The sequence below is a fragment of the Alternaria viburni genome (genome assembly GCF_023758015.1).
Source record: "Alternaria viburni strain BMP 2772 chromosome Unknown scaffold_10, whole genome shotgun sequence".
NCBI classification, from domain to species: domain Eukaryota; kingdom Fungi; phylum Ascomycota; class Dothideomycetes; order Pleosporales; family Pleosporaceae; genus Alternaria; species Alternaria viburni.
Window position 1 is genome coordinate 1,085,496 of NW_026055779.1, and position 27,461 is coordinate 1,112,956.

Genomic DNA, 27,461 nt, shown 5'->3' on the forward strand with positions numbered 1-27,461 from the left:
TAGTAGAGAAGATCGGCGAGAGATACCTGTGGGTGGATGCTCTGTGTATCGTTTCCGACGATGCCGCTGCGAGGCAGGCTGCCATTTCCAACATGGACAACATCTACGCAGGGTCGCTTCTTACTATCGTTGCGGGGACTTGCAGTAGCGCAGACGATCCGCTTCGCGGTGTGAGTATAGAACGCTACTGTAAGCAAATCACTCGCGCGATATCGTCGGAGGTGACCCTCCTGGCACATTTTGATATCGAGCACTTATTTAGAGAGACTAAGTATTGCGAGAGGGCATGGACGTATGTAAAGCATCATGTCAATGCACGAAGAACACTCACTCACGCATATCAGTTTCCAAGAATTCCAGCTGGCATCTAGGTTGCTTGTCTTTGCCCCAAACGATCAGGTATACTTCTTATGCGATGAAGCTAGTTATACTGAAGATGGCCCCGATGATTGCGTTCCCAATTCATCAGATAGACTTATGGTCTCTAACAACAAGAGTGAGTTTACATTCTCTCTCAAGCGACGTCTACATGGGCATCTTCCCCATACAAATTACCGGTGGGCACTGGCAAGGTACTCAAAACTCAAGATCACCAAAGAAGAGGACATACTGAATGCCTTCGCTGGTGTGGTGAAACGAATTGGTGTTGGAAGCTGTTATGAGGGCCTACCGCTTGCTTACTTCAATCACGCCTTATTCTGGAAGGGCGGCACCTTGAAGCGACGCAAATGCTTCCCAAGTTGGACCTGGGCAGGCTGGAGTGGTCTTCAGTTATATTGCAGCGAAGAGATTGACTATCTACATATGTATGGCGACGCAAAGCGTTATCCGAATGACGGGCATCGAGAATGGGTGCATAAGGCATCGGAGATGGAACTCATTCAACTTTGCCTCAAGCATGCGATGTGGATAGTGTATTATGTCTGCGACAACGCGAGTGCTGACGCCCAACCCCGATGGCTACATGGCGGCGATGAGTATGGCAAGGATGTCGATCTGGCCAGAGAAGCCCACGAGGCGAGATTTCCAGGACTCCCACGCAACTCCCTACCAACTAAGCTATGCTACGAGCGCTCAGACGGCACTGCGGGGTTTCCATCGGTACTACATTTCTGGACAGTATCGGTTTATTACGAGGTTCGGGATCATCCACCGCGTGAACAGCCTGTTATGGGGGGCGGGGACGGCAACATGCTAGATTCGGAGGGCAATATTGTCGGAAAGTGCGAATACGATGCTGGGGTCAACTTAGAGGAAGTGGAGGCGGCTCTATCATGTCGCGAGTTCATCGTCATCTCCGAAGAGGGGGATTTGAGCTATGAACGGCGGGAGAGTGCTTCTTACGTTCCTTCTCAGAGGTACAGAGTCCTCATGATTGAGTGGAACGGGGATGTCGCCGAGAGGATTGGATCTGGCTATCTCCAGCGAGAAGGCGTGTTCAAGTCGTGTCGCAGGCCGATGAAGTGGAAGAGGATTGTACTTGCATAAGCTTCTTTCGTTGTTATTTGAGATCATCAAGTCAACTCAATTGTCAATTGAAATTAACTATTAGCGCCGTCGCAAAGACCGAAGCACTGCGCACGCACCGTCTCCACTTCCTTGACATTCGACATGGTCTTAGATTAATTCATGACAATATCATGCATGATGACGCCATATTCTGGCGCACAAAAGCTCTCACACGCACGTCAAACTAGGGGAAATGTGAACACCCCAGGGTCTACATCGATGTTAACACACCCACTTTGCATGTACTTATCTTGATGTAGTCTGCAAACCTGTTCAATCTTTCCCTTGTATAAGGTGCAAGTGCCAACGTCGGCTATTGCGGGGCTCTCAATAACTCAGATCATGGCAAGACAAATGTGCTTTCAAAGGAGTGACTGGTATTCTTTCTAAATGAGTGACTAACTAGAGACCTCGTGGGAGATCAAAAGTGAAAGCAGCGCGGAAATCAGAACGCAAGACAGGGATCGAGACGGTCAAAGGAAAACGGGCATGGTGTGGGCAGGGAAAGGGGGGTGGGGCGGTAAGAGATCGCAAAGAACAAGGAACAAAGGAAATGAAAGGAGAGGTGGGCAGGACGGGGCAGGTGCAGGGGGAGCGAGTGAGGCGGTGAATGCGCGAACATAGGAAATAAGGGGGGTTTGAAGGTGACGAAGAGTCGAAAAAGATGGTGGCGAAAAGAAGGAGAGCCAAGAACGAGGTCAAAAAAGCTGCCCTGGCTACTAGCTGTGAAGATTAGCCAGACAACTAGAGGTAGAACATCTTGTCGTCAAGCTGTGACATCCAAGGGTTCTTTCGACCTGGCTGCGTTTTCACGCGCGCTTCAACTTTGCCGTAAGCAAGCAGATACTCGTTCATCATATCTGCCATCTTTTGATCGTTCTGGTATGTCTTTTCGTCGGAGAATTCCAATCGTCGCTGCACGCTCGAAAGCTGGTCGTACTGGTTTGTGGTAGCGAAAAGAAAGTAGTCGTACGTTCGCTTGGCGAGCTTCTGTGCGTAATGAACCGGAAGTGCGATAGCGAGTTCAGCGTTCTTCTGCTGGAAGTTCGAGTTGAGATGGCGTGTGAGAATCTTGCATTGCTCACCGGTGAGGAGTTTGCCAGGCGTGTCCCACACGTAGTATTGGTACTTGTATCCAGCTTGCCCAGCACTGTCAGCGATGTTGAACTCATGCGCGGCGTTCGGGGAGAATTCTTCGCTGGGGTTATTGCGGTATGACGAAAAGACGTGGGCGTTCCTGTTGACCAGCACATAGTCGAAGGTGGTCGTATTGCCATCGTCCCAAGTGAATACCTTGCATGCAGCTTCAATTGCAGCGATTTCTCTCTGCACAACGTCTTCGCTGTTGGACTGATTGCTATGGCGGTAGAACACGATATGTGGCGCGTTCGTAGCCCCTTGCTTCCCTTTCCAAGCCTCGATACGTTCGCGCATCATGCTGCTAAGATCAAGGATCTGCGATTCGACTTCGTACTTCAATTCGGAGGTTCCCCAGTCTTTCTTCCAGGAAGTAACCTTCAATGTCGTCTGTAATCGGGCACTAGCCGTGTAATGTATCAGTGCTTCGTCAACACTACCAACAAGCGCGGCGACTGAGGGGCAACTAGCGGCGGCAGCGGATCCAGAGTGTGAAATGTGAGCCCCTACAATCATCAATCTCTTGTTTGCTGTCTCCAAATTGAGCAGCTTCTCGGGGACAAAATTGGGGTCGCCTTGCAGGGCGTTCAGCTTCTGCAAGATACCGAGAGGAAGAGGCGCAGGAAGTCCTGTTGTTTGGTCGGCTCCAGGCTCGAGGTGCTTTCTATTGACACAAAGCACGACTGCGCCAAGCTTTCTGTTGCCGAACTTTTGTAGTTCTGCTCGAATGTAACGAACCTCTTGCTTGTTTCGACCCCGCTCATCTACCACGGCGATGATGGTGTCAACTTTGCTGTCGTAGAACGTTCTTATCTCCTCGATAGTGTCTTCACGCAGTACCAGGAGCGACTTGACGTCAGGAATGCAGGCGATAGGGCTCGTGTGTGACAAATCTAACGCGAGAATCTGCTGCTCCTGGTTGAGTGCCGCATGAGCGTCCAGTCGAGTGACAAGCGACTTCGCGAAGCTTTCGAAGTCTGTGGAGCGCATTCCATTGGGTCGAACATAGATGATGCCGCATTTGATCGTGGCGCCAGTCTCAGGTCCCTCCACAGGGTTGCGATCGACGCGTTTTTTCTCGTTCGATGGGAACCTGAGCGAGTTCATCTCTCCGATGTCTTTATCCACGAGTAGCTTCATACCCTACTAATGCGTTAGCACTTCATCTTTCTTTCTATAGGCAACATCTCGATGTTGACTTACCTCGTGGCGCCTTCGCATGCCATTCATTTGATCGTTGAGGAATTCGACCAAGCGCCCCTCATTTTCAGCTAGGTCATATTTCGCTCGATGTCCTTTTAGCGAAGCTATCAGGTGGCCTACAGCTGGAACCTGCTGTACTGAAGCTGCCTCCCCGGCCGTCTTGAGGAATTCGAGTGGCACCCAGGTGTCTTTCCCGATATTGGCGAGCGGCGATCCGGGGAGCTTAGTTTCCTTCAGTTGGGGGTATGCTACAATGGTGTGTCAGTCGGAACCATGTCTTGATCAAAGTCGCGTCACTTACTCTTGAAGAGATACTGAGTAACCGTCCATCTCTCGCCATCCTTCCAGAAGGCCGGAACTCGAGACGCCGGCTGCAAATCAACAATGACGGACTCTGGGAAGCTCGGAGTGGGGCGTTCTGCATTGCTACTGCCTCCCAAGCCGACTCTTGTTGTTGCACGTGAGTTTCTTTGAGAAGTAGACATGGGCGATAAAGCAGCACGCTTGCCTTTGCTTGAGGGACTGTACTCCATGGATCCGCTGTCGTGTGACATACCAGTCGCTTGACCCAATGAGCTGGAGCCTGGTTGAGACCCCGGTTCGTATTTGCGGACGACGGCAAGACCTATCAGCATCGTCCGGACGTTCTGGAAGAGCTGAGTGTTGCCCACATCTAGTGAGCCGGGACCAAAGGTTCTCGCGATGAGATCATGTAGATCCATGGCACCCTTGATGCCAGAAACAAGATCGACCTCGGCGCGAAGCTTTCGGTGGTCAGGATCGAGCTTCAACGTTGTGCGAAACAGAATCTTGAGTTGCTCAGCTCCTTTGATGGTAGTCTGAAAGTTCGGGAATCGGGCGGGGGTAGCTTCTTTCTCGTGCGTCCGTTTGATGGCCTCTTGGAGTAAAGTACCCATCTTGAATCCCGTTGCACGGCTATCGTCCTTGGAGGGCATGGTGGGGCCAAACTTGCGCACAAGAAGCTCTACCTTTTTCCAGTATCCCGTGCAGTCGGTGCCTTCTGCTGATAGTTTCTTTCCCTGGGCAAAGTCGAGTGCGCAATGGATAGCCTCTTTTCTTGGTGTACCATCGGATGCCTTGATTGTCGCGAGTGTGTTCTTCAGGATAGTGCCTTGCTTCGCCTCGTCCGGGAGACTATCCACACGAACTTGGTCGGATGCGAAAAACACGAGCTCGTCGATAGGCCAGACTAAATTATCGGCGTTTTCTTGTGCGGCGACTTTCTTCTGAGCCCAGAGTTTAAGTGCACAGCGGTCGTGGAGGTCATGCAGCGTGAGGTACTCAGTAATGGCCTTGCGTCGCAGTTTCTGGCTTATGATGGGGTTTGACTGTTCGGTCTTGTTCTGTCTGCTGACAGTGATCGGGACGACATAGAGCTCCGCTGTATCTCCCAAGGGGTAGTCGACGTGACAGATAGCGGTCTTGCTTGGGGGTTGGACGATCCAGGGAACGGGTTCGATGTTGGGAACATTTTTTTCATCTGAAGGATCTACCATTCTGTTTCTGAGGGTATCAGGAATGAATGCGAATGAACTGTTATGGTGTGGGTTTAGAGGGCGTTCTGAGCAGTACTTATAGTTATTGCGAGAGGAACTCTAGGTTTGCTTGCCCGAGCCTCATGACCACGCGTTACATTACAGACCGTAGAGACTGGATTTGCGCTATTGCTCACGAGCTCGTTGCCGCCGAAAATCAATGTGTGACAATCGACATACATTATGAGACGTGACATGTCTAGCAAGCTATCCGGTAGAGCATGACCAGTCGAAAGTCTTGGATGCATCGTAATGAGGATATGACGCCTCCACCTGGATGAGGGGAAATCTCGACATCCTAAAGCCTATATTAACGTTAGGTTACCCATTATGCATGTTTTTGTCTTAATGTAGGCCGCAGGCGTGTTTAAATTCTTTTCCTTGCGTGAGGTGCAGACGTTGATCGGGGTAGCATCCGGTTTTCACAACACGATCTTTCGTAGTCATGATGAAGCATCGGAATGCCGTAATCGCGGGTACGGTAGCTAGCAAGTTGTTGGGCTGTTGCAGTGATGTTGAGGAAACAGCCCTGGAGGCGCCGAGAACGCGTCCCGCGCCGCGGTCGAGGATGACTAAGCACTCCATGACGTCACGCGTCTAGCTCGGCTTTTCGAAGGACTCGCGTTCGCGCGAAGCTGCGTGGTCAAACAGAGACTCATCTTTAAACTATTGAATCCAGTTACGCGTGAATTCGCCATGATGAGGCCCGACTCCTACCTCTCAAGTCCGCCACGTAACACTCACTACGGCTCTTTAGCATCACGGACTCCGACGTTGGGCGATTAATACGCTTGCTGGTGTCTAGTATTACGATATGTTATTAAGCAGCCTTCTATGGCAGTAGCGGCATGTGCTGCTGATCATGCACACCAGTTCACGAATTACTACTCAACTCTTCCCATTTCTGCGACACAGCTACCGACCGCAGCGTCACCATCCTGACCCCACGCTTCGCTCTTTTTCTTCGTGCAATATGGGCCTTGATATCATCCTCAATGCTTTTTGGCGCCGTCTTAACCTCTTTGTTCGGCGGAGATGGTGCATTCGCAACGGCGTCTTCCTCAACCGCTACCGCCATCTCCTCACCCTTCCCTACTTTCTGCTTCTTACCCTTCTTCTTAGTACTGATACGTATCCTCTCCCCAGCTACTACCATTTCTGCATCCTCAACCCGACAAAGTCCTAGTTTTCCCAACACGCTAGCCTCAACCTCCGCTCCATACGCTTTGCGAAACGCGTCATCTAGCATGCGCTTCACAGCTACAGGCTCAACCTGCATCATCTTGCAAGTCGGAAAGACTGCTAATTCAAGCTGCTGTGCCATCGAACGGAGAAGTACATCGTCGACCTCATCGCGATCAATAATGGGCAGCTCACCGCGGAGCTTGCCGATGACGGCGTGTTTCTCGTCATCGTTGAGGTTGGCAGCTTGATATTGCTCAAATGTGTATTCAGTGATGCTAGGTTCGCGTTTCGCGACTGGAGTGGTATTGGGTGGCAAGAAGGAAGGTGGATGTGCGGGAGTGCCGATCCTTATGTCGTTCACTCCGCTCAGACGCCCCACGACAACTCTGGGTTCGCTTTTCTTGTCGCGTTTAGGCATACGTTGATAGATGCAGTGCGATGTTCGGAGTTGAGTTGGATAGGCGTTTCTATTGACGAATGTGATTAGGTAAAGCAGCCAGAAGCTTATGTAGCCAGAAGGTGCTTTGCACACGACCTACTAACCCTGTCATTCACTTCCATGTTGATCTGATTGGAGCGAGACTATACTTTCTGGTGCGCTCGCATCGGAGGCTTGTACTGTACGGGCGCATGTGGCTCGCTGTCTTGCATTACTGGCAACGAATAGTTGAGGAAAGATGGAAGACGATTTGACAAGAGTGAAAACGCGGTGCATCTGATGACGGTAGATATTTCATTAATAGTTTATTATATCATTCACATCGAATCATGCACCCCGTGCCTCTGGATCGCTCCAAGCTCATAGCATCAACAGTCCGGCAAGAACACCAAAGACGCTGACACCAACGGCGCCTTGACCAAGACGTGCAGCTGCGTTCTCAGTCTGCTGAGGCGGTGCACCAGTCGTGGGTGAAGTGCCGTTGCTGGTACCGTTACCAGCTCCGGGAGTGTCCTCCCTCTGGCCGTCGACCTCCTCGATACGCCCATCGAGCTCGATGTTTACTGGTGTCTGGCTCAAGATGTACGAGGTGAGTACCTCATCTTGGGTGTCCAGAGTAATGAAATCGGTCGATGGCTCGAAGAAGTTGTCACCGCCACCAGCGATAAAGTCAAGAGTGACCATCTGGTAGGTAGTGTCATTGTTGAGAGGCTCGTCGCCGATGGTGACAGAGACCAGCTTGGAGTTGTTGGCATTCTCGGGGTTGTATTCGACCTTGATGCCGGTGCTGACCTGGAAGAAGGAGGTGACTTCCCTGCCATTGCCGACGTTGACACCGGTCACGATACCCTCTAAAGACTCCCAGAGGGTCTTGCCATCGATTTCGACCTGAACAATAGCATTACCAAAGGGGAACGAGGTCAGGACTTCGCCGCGGGTGATGTCACCCTGATCAATGGTGGCACGGATACCACCAGCGTTGATGAGAGCAAAGTCGACGTCATCGGTGTTGTTCTTGCGGTAGGCGAGCATAGCATCAGCCATGAAGTCACCGAGCAGACACTCTTGTTGTTGGCAGGTCGTCTGGTCGAGCTCTACTTCGCTGGTACCAAGCACCTCAGCAGCGAACTCCTCGAAGGGAATGCGCCACTCCTCAATCTGCTCTTGAAGGTCCTCATCCTGTTCAGTAGTGTTGGTGAGGTGAATCGGGGCGCCATGATAAGCGAGAATCTTGCCCTGAGGGTCGTATGTGACATCGATGTAGCCGAGGTACTCGCCCCAGCGGTAGGCAGTAACAATGAAGACCTCGTCGCCATCTTGGTTCTCAACAATGGTTGGGTATTTGCCCTCGGCGTCTTCCATGTCACCGAGAAGGGTGTGGCTATGGCCACCCATGATGAGCTGGAGACCAGTAGTAGCCTTGGCCAGCTCCTGATCCTTGTCGTAACCAATATGAGTGAGAGCAGCAATCCTGGTGATGTTGGTAGTGGCCTTGATCTCATCGATGGCACCTTGGACGGCCTCAACGGTGTTAGAGAAGACAGTGGTAACATCGGCGTTGCTGAGACTACCAGTCTCCTCTGCAGTGACACCGATCAGCGCCAAGCCGTGCTCCTCGAAGATGGTGTATGGCTTGACAGTCTTGTTGACGTTCTCGTCTTCGGAATGCACGTTCGCGCTGACGATGGGGAATGTGAGGTTGACCAGGAATTCTCCGAGCGCCGCATCACCGCCATCAAACTCGTGGTTGCCGAGAGTCATGGCATCAAATCCGAGCTGGTTCAGAGTCTCCGCAATCTTCTCGCCACCGTAGTAGCCGTAGAACAGAGTGCCCTGGAACTCATCACCGGCGTTCAAGAAAAGACTGTCCTCGTAGTTGGGGCGTTGCTCCTCGATGACGGTCTTCACACGCGCGTAACCACCATAGCAGCCGCGCTCGGGCCTGGTGCAGTCGGTTCCTGAGGAGCTGAACTCATCAAGGTGGGCATGCACGTCGTTGATGTGGAAGAATGCTGAATCACGTGAGCAGAAGCAATGTTGGAGTCAACACATGCTGACTTACAGATGTTGTAGTTTCCATCCGCATCGATACCTCGCTTCACCATACGCTTGCTGTACAGCGCGTCTTCTGCTTGAGCGATCGCCGTCAGCGCCGAGACGGCGATAAGTGACGCGCTAGATCCAGTGGCGAACTTCATCTTCACTCCGACTGGGCTTGGTGGAGTTGGTGAGAAGAGGCACGAGCACGACAGTAAGCCTCCTTTCTGGCAGCCTGTCACTATTTGTACCACGCAAACAAAGCGGACGCCGCCGCCTCAGTAGCTGCAGTCACGGCATTTCAGCCTTGGCAACCTTGGCGGTGGCCGTGCTTAATTCTCGGCAACTGCCTCTTGAGGTTTGGCGCCTTGCTGTGCCTGATAACAATTCACCAATGAGCAACACACGTGCGGCGTGGGCTTACAGGACGCAGGAACGTTGCACGGAGACCTGGAACTCGGCGTTGCCTGCTGCATGATTTCGATGACATTGCCGTCAACACGTGGGCTTGGGATGTGAAATAACTAATGGAGCTGGCGCTTAGAGGAGGAAATACAGTCCTCTGGGAGCCGAGCTATCCATAGTCGAGTTCATACTAACGGGAAAACGGGCGGACCGATGACGGTGATGATGATACCGGTAACGGGCCAGATGTGGCATGCCAACTCCGAAATCCCCAAGACCTGGATCCTGGAAGCCCCGGACTTCAGAAAAGGTTCGTTCGTACGTAGAGGAAGATGAACATGTATAGTACATTGCGCTACGACAAAAAGACGAATATGTAGTAAGCAAACAAGAACGGTATACAAAATGTGAAAATCGCCCAAACGCAATCCTCCAACATCAAAGCCAACAAAACCGTTATCACACCTGTGCGAGCCTGCCGCACCTCCTCCAAGACGCTCGCGTCCCACTGCATCGGTTTCCAAGTCGTAAAAGCGTTCGCGATAAATGCGGGGTCCCACCACTCGCCCCGCCCTGTCGAAAAGGACGCCCCGGCTTTGTTACGTGCTAGTGATCGTCAGCGTAAACCCACTTATCCTACCGGACCTCCATCAATCTTCCCATCATCTCATTCCATCTCTTGAACAGCGCTCCTTTCTCGTCCGCAACCAAAGCCTTGATAATCGTCGTTAGCGAAGAATGTAGAACCGCTTTGGAAGTCTCTTACCTCCAATAGGCCCATCTCTCAGATCACCAAATCGGCACCTTGGAGACATTTCAGGTGCTCGTCCGCAAACTTCTCTAACCGTGACTCAACCCCCGTGGTCGGCCATCGCAAAGGCTTCTTGTACGCCTTGACACCCTTCGCCGGGATAGCCGCGTTGTCGAAAGGCTCCTTGAACGATCCGAAAACCAGCACGGGTGTCTCCATCGCCCGATTACCGCACCACAACTTGCCAGCCTTGCCGATGTTGCTCAGATCCTGCATCATGCCAACATCATCCGCGGTGATGACATTGGAGGCCTGCAAGGCGATCCTGAAGTCTGCATTGCCGTAGTCAAGCTGACCCAGCGCTGGTTGCTCGCTGCGAGCCAACGCTTCTTGGCGGCGGCGCGCCTCGTACCGCTGAACGCTGGCGTAGCGGTTGAGGAAGCGTCGCTTGATGGTCAGGGCGCCACTGTTGGAGCCTTCAAAGAGTTGAGTTGCACCTCTGCCTGGCGAGGGTGGCTGAGAGTGGAGAAGGCCCGTCGGTGGCTCCCAGGAAAAGGACGCTGTGGACCCATCAACTGCAGTAGCGGACTGCTTGACGGTCTCTTCTACGTCGTAGAAGCGTGGCGCGATGGGTCCCTCAACGTAGTAAACGTGCTTCTTGACGGCCTGGGAGTTGGGCTTGCGCATGGCAGACTTCAGTACAGTCTTGGCCTTGCGTGATGCCTGTGCATCTGGCTTCCTTGCAGACCTCTTCGTGTTCGCACGGCTGACTCTGCGCTTCGACAACGAAACTGGAGCCAAGTTCCGCTTCGGGAGCGACTTGGCAACAGTGGTTGGCTTGTTCGGAGTCTTGCGCAGAGCTGCCACCGGAGCGACCGGCTTGCGTGGCTTTGACGCCGTGGCGTCGCGAGTCGATGATGATGTTGACGTTGTCTTCGAGGTAATCATCTGTCGTTTCGTAGTCTTCTGGGAGACAACAACAGATTTTGGCTTGACAACAGGTAGCCGTGAAGCTGGAGCCTTCGCCGAATGTGGCCTTTCGACAAAAGCTAAAACTGAAAGACGTTAGTTGTGAAAATAATTCGAACTCAATGAACTCGCCTCCTTCACTGGCGTCCTGTGTCAGATGAGACTCAGTCGTCACCGTAATCCTTGATCGCACGCGCTCTAGACCAACCGAATCACCGGTGTAGTCAGGGCAGCGAGACAATCCCACGAACCAGTCCCGGTTGGTGCGTAGCCCCATACCGAGCCGCTTCATGCTGACCATCTTTCGTCCGAAGAGGTTCATGGCGGAAGTCTGCTGCTCAGGGCTGACGGAGTCGTCGAAGCTGTTGTCGTTGAACATGAGCGAAGTGTTGTCCATGTCGTCGTCCGCGGGCTCATCAATCTCCGACGCCGGCTCTTCAAACTCCATCGTAGGCTTCTCGGTCTCCTCATATAACTCTTCCTCGTCATCCTCCGCCTCCGTAGTGGTCTCGGCAGCGAGTACCGTAATCTTACGCCGAATAACCACACTCGTCATCCTCGCCCAAAGCCTCGACTGCCTCCGTACACTAGCCTCTTTCACCGCCGTAATCGTAGGCCTTGGGATACGCGTCTTACCAATCCTGCTATCCGCATTCTGCTTATAGTCAGCTCGTGCTCTAGCAAGTATCTTGGGTACCCTTGGCGCCGAAGCGGTAGTAATTGTCCTTGACGCCAACACACGAGGTGCTGGCTTAATTTGCTTCGCCGCCACCGGAGTAGCAGCTAGCCTTGTCCTTGAAGAAGTTGGTCGATGGATTCGCTGGTACAGCGGCCTGACCGGGTTGGCAGTGACATTAGTGTTGACTGCGGCGCGGCGCATGTCGGGGACGCGGCGGGCAGGAGAGAGCGCATTCACGACTTTCTGAGTAGTGGCAATTTGCATTGTGACTAGTCTGTGACGATGTGAGTGTCTGGATATGAGAGAAGGTGCAAAAAGCAGGGGGCTTACTCGAATGTGTGGATGTGGTGAGGAGGCAGAAGTCGGGTGGGATCAAAATATTATATGTGTGGGTTGCGGGCGCCGACGCGCGAGTTTGCTATGGCAACGAGGAAATTCTCTCTATCTCGACAGAGATGGGATGGAAATTAGTGTTGGAAGTATACGCCATTATCTGCATTCCGTTTTGCGACGACGTGGTCGACATGCACTGCGTTCTCAAAGTCGCGTTTACGATTCAGACGCGCTAGAGCATCAGATCGCAACCCCCGAAGTGCTGGAAGCTTATCAACACTCACTATTGAGTCAAAGAGGTCGTTTCATGAACACATTTAAGCCAGCGTAGACTTGTTAGAGCAAGCGATAGTCGACGTTCCTGCACTCAAGCTTCCAATACACTGATAATACTAAGGAATATCATGTGGATTTATTCAGATATATTGCTCTCATTTATTACACATTACTACCTAACTAGCAGTAAGAACAACCTTCCCACCACTCAAGCCCTCCGCCTTCGCCTCAACTACAATCTCCCCACTAGCACCCGCCTCGCTCCTCACGATAGCCAGGGCCATTCCGCCAAACGCCTTCCTCTTCGTCTCCGGGAACGGGCTCATGTCTGTCGGATCACCATTATCTGTAGCAACGATAACGCCTGGGCCAGACGAGACCTCGAAGCTAATCTCATCATCAGCCATAGGGACCAAGATACCATCCTCGTCGTGCACGGAAACAGTGATGAATGAGAGGTCGTAGCCGTCACCAGCGATCTTTGTGCGGTCAGCAGTCACGTTCAGCGATGCGGCTGATCCCGCTGTGAGCTGGGATGCGGTGGCCCATTCTTCGCCGTTCTTGTATGCAACGACGCTGATGTTGCCGGGGCGGTACTTCACACCATCCCAGCGGAGTCTATAGTCGTACTTTCCCCTTGATTGACGGCCTGCAGAGACACCGTTGACGAAGAGTTCTGCTTCGTCACCAGAAGTGTGAACATGTACGGGTGTGATCTCGCCGATGCGATCTTCGGGCCACGTCCAATGGGGGAGGATGTGAGCCATGGGTAGATCTGGTCTCCAGCGTGCTTGGTAGAGGTAGAAACGATCCTTCTTGAAACCAGCCAAGTCGATGATACCGAAGTAGGAGCTGCGACTTGAGTTGTCGTATGGAGTGGGTTCACCGATGTAGTCAAATCCAGTCCAGACGAATTCACCAGCGACATATGGGTGCCTGTCTTGTTGCTCGAAGACTTTATCGGGTGATGCGGCCCATTCAGGTGCGTAGAGATCGTATGAAGATACAATGTTGCTCTCTGGGTCTCCACCTTCCCCAGGTCCGCCGCCTACGATAGCACTCTTGTTTGCGGTGATAGGGAAGAGGTATTTGCCGCGAGTGCTCAGTGCTGATGCAGATTCGGTGCTCCAGATCATCTTCTCGGGGAATTCTTGTTTGAAACTGGGGAAGGTGCTCACCCAGGAGTCTCCTTTGCCTTCACCTTGGTAGTTCAGACCGACGATGTCGATAACGGCTGCTATTCCAGTAGTGGCGTTAGCGTTGTTCATACCGATGGTCACTTGGCGGGTAGGGTCTTCTTCGTGAGCTATGTCTTGGAGTGTTCTGCAAGTCTCAGTACCAGTAGAGTTCCTTTGTTCGGGAAGCTCGTTGCCAACACTCCATGAGATGATGGAGGGGTGGTTGCGATCACGGCGAATGAACGATCGGAGGTCAGGCTCGTGCCATTCTTGGAAGATACGATGGAAGTCGTTCTCCACCTTGGGAAAGTTCCAGGTATCGAAGATTTCATCCATGACCATGAGACCGTATCGATCCGCGAGATCAAGGAACTCGGGGGCAGGTGGGTTGTGAGACGTGCGAAGAGCGTTATTGCCCATCTCTTGTAGGATTTCGATCTGACGTTCCGCAGCCCTGGTGTTGAAAGCTGCTCCAAGAGCGCCCAGGTCATGGTGGTTGCAAGATCCCTGAACGTAGATACGCTCGCCGTTGATGAGAACACCTTGGTTTGGATCGTACGTGACCGAGCGAATACCAAATACAGTTTCATAGGTGTCCATAGCCTCTCCGCCGACTGAGACGGTAGAGATAGCGACGTACTCGTTAGGCTTTTGGCTAGGTGGTGGTCCCCAAAGCTTTGGGTTTGGAACTGTGACCGAGCCATGTACTGCTTGTTTAGAATGGCCTGCAACGTCCGCGTTCGCTGCAGCAAATTTTGCGACAGCTTCACCAGTAGCTTGTTTCGTAGTTGCGTCGCGCTCAAAGACTTCGGTGACAACTTCAACATGTTGACTGCTGTTACCCTTGTTTTCCAGATCAAGGACCATCTCGACAGTAGCTTCCGCTTCCGAGATGCTAGGAGTAGTGACGTAGGTTCCCCAATGTCCAACATGCACTGGGTTGACTGTGACAAGCCAAACATTACGGTAGACACCAGCGCCCGGGTACCAGCGCGATGAGTCGAGCTTGTTGTCCAGACGAATAGCAAGTGTGTTCTCGCCAGCTTTGGCGTAAGGAGTAAGATCCAGACGGAAAGAGTTGTAGCCGTATGGCCATCCACCAACGAGGTGGCCGTTCAGCCATACCGCAGCATACGACATAGCTCCATCGACATCCAGAAAAACGGATTTGCCAGAGTGGAGGACTTCCGCATCCATGGAGAGCGTGCGGCGGTACCATCCAATTCCGTTGATCGGTAAGCGACCCAAGCCTCCCTCAACGCCTGGGGCGTCGAAAGTACCGGAGATAGCCCAGTCATGCGGGAGAGAGACAGCATCCCACGCGGCATCGTCGAAGCTAGATTGGACATAGCTGATGTTGGCGCCGGGAGCGGCACCGGAAGGTCTCTCGTACTTTTTTCCGGTGATGAAGTCGTTCGCGCAAGGTAGCATCCACGGCTTCAAGCCCTCATAGCTTAGACCATCTGGATCTGAGGTGAATCGCTCAAATCGCCAGTCTGCGTTTAGCGAAGTACGTTGACGGCCTGATGTTGTAGATCGTGGCTTGGACACCACATGAGCGGCTGTAGCGTCGAAGCAGGTTGAGAACAAGAAGCCAAGGAGTAGTATGCTGTACGAGTTGTACAGCGCTCGCAAGGAACCCGTCATCCTGATGGGTGGTGATATGTTGGGAAATATACCAACTTCAGAACTAGCTCATCTGATGGTTGATGGCACCGATGCTGTCACTAAGGATGAGCGATAAGCGTGAACGACGAAGACGGTAGATACACGGCTACTTTGTACCCAAGCAGAACCATACGATGCGATAGAGCACACTACGGGTCATTTCCCTCCGTCCCATGCACACACTCCGTCATAAACGGAAGAAACATAATGGTCGGCCCGTCTGGGCAGTACATAAACCGCTGCCCGTAGAGCGTTTTTCGCAGGACATTAGCCTACAGAGGTACTTCCCCGCCATGCAGCGTGCGGGGTGGCTGTCTCGGCGATACTTGGCCATCGGCTTAAACTGTCTTTGCATAGGACGGATCCACTTGCCATGGTGAAGCTTCCGGATAAGTTGTGGAGGATGAAGATCACGGAGGTTCAGTGGTGAGCTTCGGTGGTAGTGACGTCGCGAGCTAGACCCGATAAGGTCATCGGTCCGCTTGCTATCTCCGCACGGTTCCGCAAGCGGGGTCAGCGAGCTGCTTCACGCTGGGGGGTCGTGGGAGCGATGAAATGAGTTGAAGTCTAAGGTATATAGGCGTAATTTTTAAGTCGGTTGGTGACTGTGCAAAAGATAAAGAGACAAGTGAGACGCCGACAGAGTACCCGAACTTAACGAGAAAAGGAAAGACTCATCGCATCATTGGACAGTACCGAAAGGAAATTGTGAACAGCACTGAGAGAGGAAATCAACGGTGCATCTCCGAAACACGACCGTTAGGAGACTTCGACTCCTCAATCTGGTCCTTATAGTCGTTGTGGCCGGTGTAAGGCTCAGCGACCATAGGTGCCGCAGGTCCGCCCACGGCAGCATACCGCTTACGCCTACGGAAGAAGCTGTGTCACGATGAGTCAGTATCTGTCTCAGTATCGCGACACTTGTGAGAGGGTTGACTTACATAACAGCTCCGATGATAGCAATCAGGATGGGCAAAACTAGACCAACGCAAACACCAATGATGATCTTGTTACTGACACCTCCGGTCGAGCCATTAACGATATCGTGAACATGGTCGCTTCCATCTTTGCCGTCTTCGTCGGGCGGAGCGACGTACGGAGTTGGTTTGCCGGACACAGCTCTCATAGTCTTTGCCTGCGTGCCGAATGCAACGGTCTCTTTGACGGTATCAGATGCTTCGACTGGCCATGTCGCTTCAACTCCTGGTGCCACTGACGTTGTGATGAAGGACATGAACGTTTTGCTCGTAGTGATTTGCGCTGAGTTGGGGCAGTTGGCAGGCCCTGTGATGTTGCAGCTAACACCGCTTCTGGTGATCTCCGTACTTATTACAGTCTCAGTGAGATCTTCGCGTCTCTCTGGAGCGGGTGTAATGGTGGGTAGTGCCGACGTTGGCTTGCCTGCAATGCCGCATACCTCTGCCAACGTGGTCGTGAAGATGGCAGTAGACGCTTCGGCCACCGGACCCCATGTCTTGGTCTCGTTGAACCATTCGACAGCGACTGATGCGCCAGCGATCGCGCCTACGGCGAAGTTATATTCTTGAATGACTTTCAACTTGCAGTCCTCGTCGTCTGCATCGTACGTAACATTGGTGTTGAACTCGGCTATGTTTGCGTAGATGGCGACTTCGATACCAGCTTCGACTTGTGGACTCAACTTATCAACCAGGCTCAAACCTGGTGGTGGCTCTGGCATCACAACCTCGAGCCCACAGTGAGCACCAATACGGAGGGCTGCTTGCATAGTAATGCTTGCGCTTTCGAGGGTGACAGGCAGAAATTCGAACTGTCCCCCGTTGCTGCACATGGTCAGTCATTTGGACACTTGTTGAATGTGTGGTCGTAGAGTAGACTTACACTGTCATGTCGGCAACCTCATTTCCAAATAAGGGTAGATCTATCGCGACACCATCGTCCAGCTTGACATGAAAGCCACTGCTAATGTCGATGGCACCTTCCACAGCCAAGATAAGATCAACACTAAGCACCGCACCGAGCATCAGGTTCGGCCCTATCTTCATACCGACAGGAGTTTGTGTAGCAAAAAGAGTGATTTCATATGTCGCTCCAGCATTGAGAACGGTTCCAATCTCTAGGTAAAGCTCCATACCATCGAATTGTAAGTGTAGGTTGGCTGCATCGATGGTCGGAACGTTCAGGTCGAATGCAAGATCGAAGGTTGGCCACTCAAAGTCTGACCTGTCAATGCCGTCGCTGAGGGTGAGGTTGTCCAAGACGTGTTCTACCGCATCGCCTAGTTTCTCTTCGAATCTGTCAGTGAAGTTTTGCACAGCTGTGCTGACTGAGTTGATGGTGTTGTTGAGGAGCTCGCCAGCGTCGAACTCGGCGTCGATAGTGAGCTCAGCAGAGGCAACTCCCTTGACGTAGCATTTCCGGCAGGTGACTTCTATACTAGCTTCGACTGTCGTGGTCCCATTCTCGTGCTCCTGTAGCGGATTTGGTTCGAGTGCCCTGTACGAATAATTAACGCCCGCCGACGTAACGAGTACTATAGATGTGTACTCACACGGATAGCAAAGTAGCACCACTCCAGCTTCTCGCTATGTTCATGGGTTCAGCTTTGAAGGAATCTCGCTTCTCTAGACTGGCTAGAGCTAGACCGCGCTTTATGGCATGGTATGTATCCTCGACAGAATGGCCTGGAGCATTGCGGACCTGTACGGAGGAGTCGAGTGGAGTGACCGCGGCATGAGCCCAAGTGAAGGCAAGGGACAAGAGAAGATTGCGAAGTAGCGCCATTGTGTCCGCAGAGATAGATGCAAAATCGAAGCGAACTTTTGCGTCTGTCTGAAATGACCCAAGAAGAATAGCAAAAGCTAGAGACTTGCTACATCTCGAAAGAGACCAAAACTACTCACTTATACACCACCCTCCTCACCCCACCGCAGTACATCCGGGTATGTACCATTAAACGGCACGAGGCTTTGCGGCGTAGCACAACCGGGGGCCGAATATGCGGGATGCAACCGAAAATGCTTCAGTACACTGCTTCGCCACCAGCACCATACCAGAACCGGCGATACTGTAAGGAAGAGCATCCTTCGGACTTACATGAACTAGGCTCCGGTACATCTGCGACGGTAATCGTGACCTACTTTGTACTTTGTGTGTGTCTCCCGGTAATAAGACATGCATGCTACGATACATTCCCCTGTAGATTGGGGGAGAACTGTGAGTGGTAGGGATGGTAAGCAGGATGTTATTGGAGTACTGAGGGGAGTAGAGAGAAGGCAGATCCAAAGCCAAGGATCAAGTACGAGAAGTGTATGCATCTCGTCGTTGTGGTGAGACTGCGAATGTACTCAGACTGCGCTCTCAACCTCAGCCTTGCGGCCTTGACCTCGCAGATACGATATGGGAGTGCCAGTATGCGGAAATGTCTCGGCCCCAACATGATGGCCCCTATGAAGAGACCGAACCCGTGGGGAGATAAGCAAGGCTGGCGCAGATAGTATCTGTATACTATTTATGGGCATACATATCCACGGAGTCCAGGTATCTAAGCCCTCCAAAAGATATAGGCTGAGCGACTTACCACACCTACCCCGCAGCAAGCAGCTGGAAGGCGTCGCTGTAATGGTTGTTGTTCCCCTGGCAAGCGATGCTGCGTTTTGCGGCGCAGTAGATGCATGGCACATATTTTCAGAACACTGCAGCGAGTGAGTGACCCCGCAGTGTTTCGAGTTGGAAGCCATGCAGAATCGCAGCCTTTACTGGGTTGTCGTGTGTGCATCCTCCATGCTTGAAGACTGCGGCGTGCAGGGACGCGCGAATCAGAGGTGAGAGCTGGCTTTAGCCGTATCTTCCAGAATGTTGATCTCCAGGTGCTTTGTCGTTGGATGTAGTGCTACATGACAGTACCTAGGTACGCTGTTCTCCGATGGCGATGGGTGCTGCGCAAGGGGTGTCGAAGTACTTTGCTGCTGCTGCTGCCTTTAGGCACCTGCACGATGCGCTAGGTAGTGAGTGATCATCGGCGTGGTCGATGTACTTGCAAGGCCATGATAACGGGCAAGACAAAGAAGATGACAGCAGAAAGTATGCAGACGTTTGGGAGTTGCAGAATGCGCGGAGCGCAGCTTCCCCAGACCCGCGCACGCGTGAACCCGCCCATTGACGCTAGCCCCATTCCTTCAGGGCCCGGGGTCCCTTGGCGCCCGAACGTCACCCATGGCAAGTCGCGTATGAAGGTTGCCAGACGATCGCGGAGCCGCCTCAAAGACACCCTCAGCATCCAGCAAGCCCGAGAAGGAAGCATTACACACCCCGTATTGACGCGACCGCACATCCCTCGACAACAGCCTTCTCAACCCCAAAAGACACCTGGAACGAAGACCGGGCGCCCCCGATAACCCGCAACAATGTCGCAAGCCTACGAGCGCGAACAACAAAACAACTCTCGCCTCGATGAACTCGCCTCCAAAGTATCTGCGCTGCGGGGCGTAACGATAGACATCTACGATAATGCGCGCGACCAACATGTCATTGACAGCACGGTACGTTTCCCCGACACGTATACAAGAGCACGGCTAACATCTCATTCTATAGAGCGATACCTTCTCCTCCTTCGGCACATCACTCAAAGGCTCCGCCACACGCCTCACACGCATGGCTTCATCGGGGAACAAAGTCGCGATTCTGAAGTTGGCGGGGATAATAATAGGGACGGTGGTGGTGTTGTATTGGATTTGGCATTTGATCTTTTGAGAAAAGATAGAGTGGGTGAAGATGGGAGTTTATACAGGAACTTGTTCCAGGATGGTCGGGGTGCAACATCACGACAAAAGGCTAGAGAGAGGACATGAGGTTGGGAGCGCAGGCGACCACGATGGGGATACTGATAAAAGTCCTGGGATAGGGTCACAGGAATGATGTGTTACAGGCGGGAACGGCAGGCGCCGTATGCATATCTGGCGTTTTGGGAGCATGTCTATTGTGGTTTCGATTCAGCGGTCTATAAACATCATACTATGTACATTACACTCCGTCCAGAGCCGCATCTTGTTTCACGCTCCGAAGGATACGGATTAAAGTACGTGTAGCATGCAAACACCGATCCAACACACCACTTCTATTCCCAAACATTCGAGAAGAGATCATCGCTACCACCACCGAATCCTCCTGCAGGCTTACTTTGAGTGGTCGTGGTGTGAGTTGTAGTAGTCGTCTGCGTGGATGTGGTAGGTGCGGCACTGCTCCAACCACCGAAATCGTCGTCTTGGGTTACTTGTGGTGCGCCCCAGCCGGGGGTCGTAGGCTGAGCGTGCGATGCCGTGGATGGAGCTGCGGGCTGGCTCGGAGCAGAAGAACCCCAGACGTCATTGCTACCCCAAGCGTCCATGTTCGAGAATCCTGAGTAGTTAACGGTCGCAGGGGCAGGGGCAGCTTTGGGGGCGGGTGCTGGTGCTGGTGAAGACAGGTTGAAAGCTGAGCTCGCTTGTGGCGATGCGAGTGGTGGGGAAGTGACCCTTGGTGCAGGTGCCGGTGCAGAGGGCATAGACAGATCCAGAAGATCGTTCATGCCGCTTGCTGCGGGAGCTGCAGCCTTGGATGGGGCAGGGGATGAGAAAGCGCTGAAGTCAGCCATACCACCTGACGGACTCATTATGCGGCTTTGCGACTGGGTCTGGGGAGCAGGCTTGGAATCAAAGAAGTTGCCGCCACCACCAAACATGTTGGAGGAAGAGGTTGAAGGAGGTGACTTTGCGCTGGAGAAGCTGTCGAGGCCAGAGAAAGGTGAGGGTTTAGCTGCCGGAGCAGGGTTGAAAGACAGACTGCTAAAGGCATCGTTCATGCCACCAAAGGCCGACTGTTGGGGCGATTGCTGTCCTTGGGGTGACGGCAATCCGCCGAATGAGTCTTGACGTGCATGCTGCTGGGGCTGGGGTGGTGCGGCAGGCTTGGAAGCGTATAGCGATAAGATGGACTGCTTGAGATCTGGTCTCGATGGCGCCGCTGCAGCAGGGCCTGTGCTAGATGGGCGAGATGGTGCCGCAGAAGACGAACCGCCGAGAAAGTCCAATCCCAACAATGAATCGCCTGCCTTGTTCTGTTTCGGTGGGGCTGTCTCTGCCTTGGGAGGCCCTCTGGCTGCGATCGGGGGTCCGGTGCTCGGTCGCTGAGGAACGGGGTCGTCGCCGAAAAGGTCGATGGTTGGCGGCGGCTGTGCTTGTCGCGGGGGAGGGGGAGGCTGGCTGGAGCTCTGAGCTAGGCGTTGCGATGCGGAGCGTTCTATTTGGACCTTCTCCTGAACCTTCTTCAATGGCTATACTTTATTAGTTGCTATCCCTTGCAGCTATCCTGGCCCACTTACAATATCGTCATCGTCCGCCTCCAAAGTCGAGGGATCGGGCATAGGCCCTTCCATGACCCATCGCTTCGACTCGTACTTTGTGCGAATGAAGTTCTCAATCTTTGCCTCGGACGGCACATGGCCAGGCGCCAGTTTCGACTCCCAGTACTTGTTCGCTCGCGCATTGCCCCATTTCAGCACGCTCTGGAGTTGCTCGTCGGTCCAGGTATCGAGGTCGACCGACTTCACTTTGCTGATATGTGTTCCCATGCCACGGTGGATGCCCGAGCACCGAATGCAGATGAAGACGCCCAAGTTCCAGCTGGCCCATCGTGGGTCTGCAGTAGCTGTCAGTAAAGGCGCATTATACGTAGATCTTCGATAACTCACGTTTGTTCCTCTTGCAGTCGGAGCATGTCTTGTTGCCCTCAAGCTTCACCAAGTTCTTGAGCGTGGCGCGATTCTGTTCCGCCCGATCAGCGGCAGGGTTGGGCCGTCGCGACATTGTGGGGTAGGATGCCGTGTGCGGAGTTCGTGTTGGGGGTGCCGAGTCGTATTTGAACGCGTGTGTCTAAGAGAGAGCAGTAACTCGCGAGGGCACGTGTCAGTCGAGGGTGGAAGTGGGTGAGTGGGGTTAGGTTGTCTCATTCGTGCCTGAAGCGTTTGGTTTCTCACCAATGACGCTCGCCTTGGCACTCGATACCGCCATCTCACATGTCAGGGGTTTGGTTTGGGCTGCAAGTCGTTCGAAGTGTTGGAAAAGCAAGATAGGTAATTGTCTCTATGTGATGTCGTATTTGTATGACAAGGACAACCCTGCTTGGACTGAACGCATCGCTGCTTGGAAACGCCTCCCCGGGTATCACAATGGTGTAATGCTACAATATAGTACATGCGCTGACCACCAGAAAGCCTGTTATATGCAATGCAGTTATGAAAATCAAGCGGGACGGAACCTCCAGTCGTCCCAGTCTTCGTCGTCGGACTCGCTCTCGCCATCTTCTTCGATGGTTTGAGGCGCTGGCGCAACGCTCTCTGCCTTGACTGGTGCTCCAGACGTGGATCGCAATGCTTCCCTCTGTTCCCGTAGTCGCTTCACCCTCTCTTCAAGGCCTTCCATCTCCTCGAATTCGTCTTCGAGCGCCCGCGCAGCATCCTCTTTCTCGCCCTCCATCTCCTCGTCCCTCCTTGCGCGTTGTGCACTCTGGTCTTCTCGTGCTTGTGCGGCGATCTGGGCGGCTGTCATGGGCGCGGCCTCGATGACAGCGCCCGAGTAGGCGGATCTCGTGGGTGGTGGTGGCATGGGCTTCTCGGCGTTCATCTCGTTCAAGAAGGCATCGAGCTCTGCTTGGGCTGTGGGATCGAGTTGGGGCTCAGGCGCCTTGGGTGCCTCTGGAGGCTGGGTATCTGGTGTTGGCGCGCTTTTCTGGTCTGCTGTCGGCGCGGCTTCTTCTCCATCTTGTGCAGCTCCAGCATCGAAGAAGCCCGCTGGTACGCCAGCCTCTTCCTCGGTTCGCGTGCGTTTCCTCTCCTCCACGGTCTCGTCTGTAGCCTTGCGCTTTTTCGACGCGGGTGCCGTCGCAGGAGCTGCCGATTGCTTTTGGGGCTTTTGCGCCTGCTGCCGTGCTGCGCGCTGTTGTCGCAAAAGAGCTCGTGCGTCGGCCATGATGGTGCAGGTGGTTCTTGCTCTTTTGGAAATATGGGTCGTCGTGTATGTGCCTATAGTCTGCGATGCCGCCAGTGTTCTTGTTCTTGTTGAGACTGGCTGGCGCTGCTCCCAGTAGCTCTGACGCCAGCCGCGCAAAGGGTCCACAGCTCGCTAGTGGCCAGGATTACGGCAGCCAAGGCGTCGGCAAAACGCTGTGTCAAAGCTCCACCTCCTCACTGACACCACTCAGTCCGACACCACACGACACATTGCGACTCCCACTGGCAACCCGCGCCCGCCCACTGCTATCTTCTAGTGCGCTCACGACCCAGCGCATGCATTGAGCTTCCATCCCTCGCGGCTGACATCTCTTTTGCGCCCACGCACCGCGCGGCACCGGCTCCGCATTCGGCAGGTACGCGCAAGAGGCAGTTGCGACTCATAACCGGCAGTCGCACAACGCATCGCGCCTTCTGTCTGTGCAGTTGGGCAGGAGCGCTCGCTCGCGCTCGTTTACTAGTTAGAGGCGGCTCCATACTTGGTGTCCGTCTGTCCGCAGTGCGACGCGCGTAAGGCAGGATTGGGGCTTCCGTAGAGACTTTTTGAATCTTGTTCCGCAATAGCATAAGCTGCACTCGTGGTATCGTCTATATTGAGCCCATCACCCGTGTCCGACACCATGGCCGGTAAGCAGACACCATCTACGCGCATCCGTCGCATCAAGCCACTGAGTCGCGCCCCTCATGGCACCCGCACCACCACGCGCACGCCCATCCCCAACCCTCACACTGATGCTGATATTGCCACTGCAGACGAGATCCGCCGCTCCGGCCGCGCCAACAAAGGCCACCACACCAAGAACGCAGATTCCCTCGACGAGCCCTCCCCCGCTCCCAAGGCCAAGGCGCCACCAGTTCCGGAGAAGAAGGGACAGGCGCAAACCAAGAAGGGACAAGCAAAGGCACAATCGCAGCGCGCGCAGTCGACGCAGTCCTCCCAGCAAGATGAGGAAGAGGAGGACGCCATCATCCGCTGTGTCTGCGGCGACCAGCGCGACATCCGCGGACGCCAGATGATCTGCTGCGACAGCTGCGAGGCCTGGCAACACAACAAGTGCCTGGGCCTCCCCGAGGGCGACTTCTGGGAGGGCAAGAACTACTACTGCGAGCAATGCAAGCCCGAAGACCACACCGAGCTGCTCGCTGCCATGGCGCGTGGAGAGAGACCGTGGGCGCGCAAGAAGGGCTCCAAGCCTAAGCCCCGCCCCAGCGACGTCAAGCAGGAGGCCGTCTCCGAGAAGGCCAGCACGCCTCAGCAGTCGGCCACGCCCTCACAAACCGCTCAGGCCCCCGCTGAGGCTCCCACGCCCACGCCTGCTCCCGTCACTGTGCCTACGCCAGAGGCCTCCAACGGACATGCAGAGTCAAAGGTATGTCGTTTTACACTAAACAAACTGTCGCACGCTCACACATGTAAACAGGAGACGAGTCAGCCACAATCGCCACTTGGTGAGAAGCGTCGCCATGAGCCTGCCACTGAAAAGGCCAACGCGAGCAAGAAGCGCAGAAAGTCCAGCCACCACGAGAGCAAGCCTACCCCTCAGTCAGCCCCAGTCGGCGACATCGATTCGCTCCCGCAAAACCAAAAGGCTGTGGCAGAGAAGCTTCGGGACACACTTGCACCGTTGATCAGCACCGCCTCGGAGACCAGGGGTTTCCGCATACCGGATGGGCAGACTGCCAAATCCCTCGCCACCAAGTACACTCTCGAAATGAGCCATGCCGCTTTCAACCTCTACGGCGAACCTACTGGATCGTCTTCGCCATACTTCACCAAGATTCGTACCATCATGTTCAATGTCAAGAAGAACACGGTGCTCGTGGATCGCCTCCTTTCTGGAAGCTTGAAAGCTGATGATCTGGTCAGTATGGAGGCTGAAGAGATGGCGAGCGAGGACAAGCAACGTGAATACGCAGCCATGCGCGAAGCGGCCGAGAAGCAGATGATCCTGACTGCGGAGGCCGGACCGCGACTACGCAAGACTCACAAGGGCGAGGAGATTGTCGGCGAAGACAACTTCGAGAACGACCATGATGACTTTAAGCAGCCCACACTCCGCGAACGAGAGAGCATCACCGAGGACACTGCGATGCAGTCACCATCCGGAACACGCCCTCCAGAGAGTCCCGCCGGTGCATCACGAAGACCTACAGAGATTGACACCGCCCAGTCTGAGCACGCACGACGAGCATCGGCCAACTTCGACATCAACTCTGTGTTTGACAAAGTTCGATCGCCGCAGCATGATCAGCAGGCCTTCCTACAGCGTCGCCAAAGCTCAATGCATATGCAAGACAAGCCTCCGGCTGCAGTTGATGACGCCGACGTCGACCGTTTACTCAAAGACGAAGACAATGATGTTGAGATGTCAGGATACTCCTCGGACCCGACTGTTTGCTGGCAGGGCTCCATCAACATGCAGTCAATGGAGCCTTTCGATGCGGTCGCTAGGTTCGTCGCTGGTGGTGACTTTGGTCAGATTGTGCCGTGGGAGAAGCTGCTGACCAACACCGTGGCGATCCAAGGACGCATCGAGAGCGCAAAGGGAAACGACTATATCCAGAACATTGGCCACACCGAAAGCCATGAAGTTTCCATCCTGGCCGTCAGCCCTGTTACAACGGATGGACGCACCATCATGGACCATCTGTACGAGTACTTCCACTCACGCGGCAGATGGGGAGTAGTACCTGTCGAAGACAACGACATCCTGCGCGACCTCTACGTCATCCCCATTGAGGAGGGCGGCAGCAACCTCCCTCTTTTCATCGACATGCTCGAGTACTGCACTATCGAGACCCCTCGCAAGGAACACATGTTAATCCTAGCCATGGTTGCCAAGCTTCCCGAGATCAAGCCTCAGCTTCCACCTACCCAACATTTCGAGCGATACCCAGAACAAGAGATTGCAACTGGTCAAGTCGCCCCGCCTGTTCTCAACAACGGCCCATCGCCGCTTAGCAACCCTCACGCACCTCAGTTCTCGCCTGTCAGTGCTGCCTACCCATCAGGCCAATACGGCAATCCTTTCGCCGCACCGCCTGCAAACATGGTCCCAGTCCAACAACCCACGCCACCCGTCAACGGCCCGCCACACCACCAGATCCCCAAGGCACTTGAAATTCTCGGTCCATACATCGATGCGCCAGTCATTGTTACGATCTTGGGATCTAGTTTGTCCCAAAACTCTGTAGTCTCGGAACTGCAGATGATCAACCTGAGGCATATCGTCGAAACGGTGCCTGAGGCGCGCGACAACATCACAGTGCTTACGAACCACCTCCGCTCAAAGACCGAGTCGAATGGCCAACAGCAGGCACAGCCATCTGGGGCCCCGTAGGTAAGGGTATCAGGTGCGCTGGCCTCTTTGCGCATTCACATGCGCTGAATTCGAGAGGAGGAGCGATGCTTTTCAGGTTCGGTGTTTTGGGGCGCTTGGATGGATGTACAGGGTTTCTTGTAGCAAGGCAGGGCGAGGCCGGGATGCGGAATTGTGGGCGGCGCTCTCTTTCTCCTGTATTTGATACCCACATGTGGTGTACCCTGTTTGTCCCATGCGATGAGGCAGAGACAGTTTCTGCCATCCATTTACCTCATTGCTTACGTGTACGCTCATTGCTTCTTTCTGTTCAAAATACACATACTGTTTCGTTCAAAATGATGCCTCCTCGCACTGCTTTGTGTAACCTGGCTAGCTGATGGTGGTGGTGCATGCTATGCAGTGTCAGGCCTCCAGCTAAGCCTTTTCTCCCCAGGTGATCTCTTGAGGCCATGCGGTAAGCGAGATTGACAGTTCGCTATAATCCACGGTTTTCTGGTCTATTCGACTTTTCTTACTATATGTAGTAATGCAACAACCCCTCCTTCGTCTACCCTTGTCCGACTTACACTCTCATCGGTGACGAACCTTAATCCTCGCCCCGTTCACCGGCATATCTGCAAGCAGACACCCACACACACAGGCATCATACCTACACCTACCTACCTGGGTACACAGGAATGCGCAAATCACCCCTCTTTGTGACCATGACGCAGCATGCAGAAGAGCGCATAAGGTGCATTTCCGCATCCCCGATGTCTTCTCATGCACCTACAATCTACACTCTTCCCCC

The 27,461-nt window shown here is 53.7% G+C and overlaps 10 protein-coding genes across 10 annotated transcripts; 2 read left to right on the forward strand and 8 right to left on the reverse strand.

The window, feature by feature from the left end:
- Window positions 1-2,253: 2,253 nt before the first annotated feature.
- J4E79_005636 (uncharacterized protein) lies at window positions 2,254-5,366 on the reverse strand (the record flags this gene model as incomplete). Its single annotated transcript, XM_049354514.1, has 3 exons — window positions 2,254-3,789; window positions 3,850-4,097; window positions 4,151-5,366. 3 exons carry the CDS (start codon window positions 5,364-5,366, stop codon window positions 2,254-2,256), a joined length of 3,000 nt encoding a protein of 999 aa, XP_049211379.1.
- A 913-nt stretch (window positions 5,367-6,279) lies between these two features.
- On the reverse strand, window positions 6,280-7,008 carry J4E79_005637 (uncharacterized protein; the record flags this gene model as incomplete). Its single annotated transcript, XM_049354515.1, has 1 exon — window positions 6,280-7,008. The coding sequence occupies one exon, from the start codon at window positions 7,006-7,008 to the stop codon at window positions 6,280-6,282; it is 729 nt and encodes a 242-aa protein (XP_049211380.1).
- A 381-nt stretch (window positions 7,009-7,389) lies between these two features.
- On the reverse strand, window positions 7,390-9,227 carry J4E79_005638 (uncharacterized protein; the record flags this gene model as incomplete). Its single annotated transcript, XM_049354516.1, has 2 exons — window positions 7,390-9,041; window positions 9,092-9,227. 2 exons carry the CDS (start codon window positions 9,225-9,227, stop codon window positions 7,390-7,392), a joined length of 1,788 nt encoding a protein of 595 aa, XP_049211381.1.
- Window positions 9,228-10,255: 1,028 nt separating this feature from the next.
- Window positions 10,256-11,747, reverse strand: J4E79_005639 (uncharacterized protein; the record flags this gene model as incomplete). The annotated part of the gene is made up of 2 exons (XM_049354517.1): window positions 10,256-10,945; window positions 10,971-11,747. 2 exons carry the CDS (start codon window positions 11,745-11,747, stop codon window positions 10,256-10,258), a joined length of 1,467 nt encoding a protein of 488 aa, XP_049211382.1.
- A 908-nt stretch (window positions 11,748-12,655) lies between these two features.
- Window positions 12,656-15,304, reverse strand: J4E79_005640 (uncharacterized protein; the record flags this gene model as incomplete). The annotated part of the gene is made up of 1 exon (XM_049354518.1): window positions 12,656-15,304. The coding sequence occupies one exon, from the start codon at window positions 15,302-15,304 to the stop codon at window positions 12,656-12,658; it is 2,649 nt and encodes an 882-aa protein (XP_049211383.1).
- A 958-nt stretch (window positions 15,305-16,262) lies between these two features.
- J4E79_005641 (uncharacterized protein) lies at window positions 16,263-18,088 on the reverse strand (the record flags this gene model as incomplete). Its single annotated transcript, XM_049354519.1, has 3 exons — window positions 16,263-17,127; window positions 17,186-17,800; window positions 17,856-18,088. 3 exons carry the CDS (start codon window positions 18,086-18,088, stop codon window positions 16,263-16,265), a joined length of 1,713 nt encoding a protein of 570 aa, XP_049211384.1.
- Window positions 18,089-19,710: 1,622 nt separating this feature from the next.
- Window positions 19,711-20,056, forward strand: J4E79_005642 (uncharacterized protein; the record flags this gene model as incomplete). The annotated part of the gene is made up of 2 exons (XM_049354520.1): window positions 19,711-19,845; window positions 19,898-20,056. 2 exons carry the CDS (start codon window positions 19,711-19,713, stop codon window positions 20,054-20,056), a joined length of 294 nt encoding a protein of 97 aa, XP_049211385.1.
- Window positions 20,057-20,420: 364 nt separating this feature from the next.
- On the reverse strand, window positions 20,421-22,146 carry J4E79_005643 (uncharacterized protein; the record flags this gene model as incomplete). Its single annotated transcript, XM_049354521.1, has 3 exons — window positions 20,421-21,614; window positions 21,663-21,979; window positions 22,032-22,146. 3 exons carry the CDS (start codon window positions 22,144-22,146, stop codon window positions 20,421-20,423), a joined length of 1,626 nt encoding a protein of 541 aa, XP_049211386.1.
- Window positions 22,147-22,581: 435 nt separating this feature from the next.
- Window positions 22,582-23,307, reverse strand: J4E79_005644 (uncharacterized protein; the record flags this gene model as incomplete). The annotated part of the gene is made up of 1 exon (XM_049354522.1): window positions 22,582-23,307. One exon carries the CDS (start codon window positions 23,305-23,307, stop codon window positions 22,582-22,584), a length of 726 nt encoding a protein of 241 aa, XP_049211387.1.
- Window positions 23,308-23,968: 661 nt separating this feature from the next.
- J4E79_005645 (uncharacterized protein) lies at window positions 23,969-26,689 on the forward strand (the record flags this gene model as incomplete). Its single annotated transcript, XM_049354523.1, has 2 exons — window positions 23,969-24,718; window positions 24,770-26,689. The coding sequence occupies 2 exons, from the start codon at window positions 23,969-23,971 to the stop codon at window positions 26,687-26,689; spliced, it is 2,670 nt and encodes an 889-aa protein (XP_049211388.1).
- Between the last annotated feature and the right edge of the window lie 772 nt (window positions 26,690-27,461).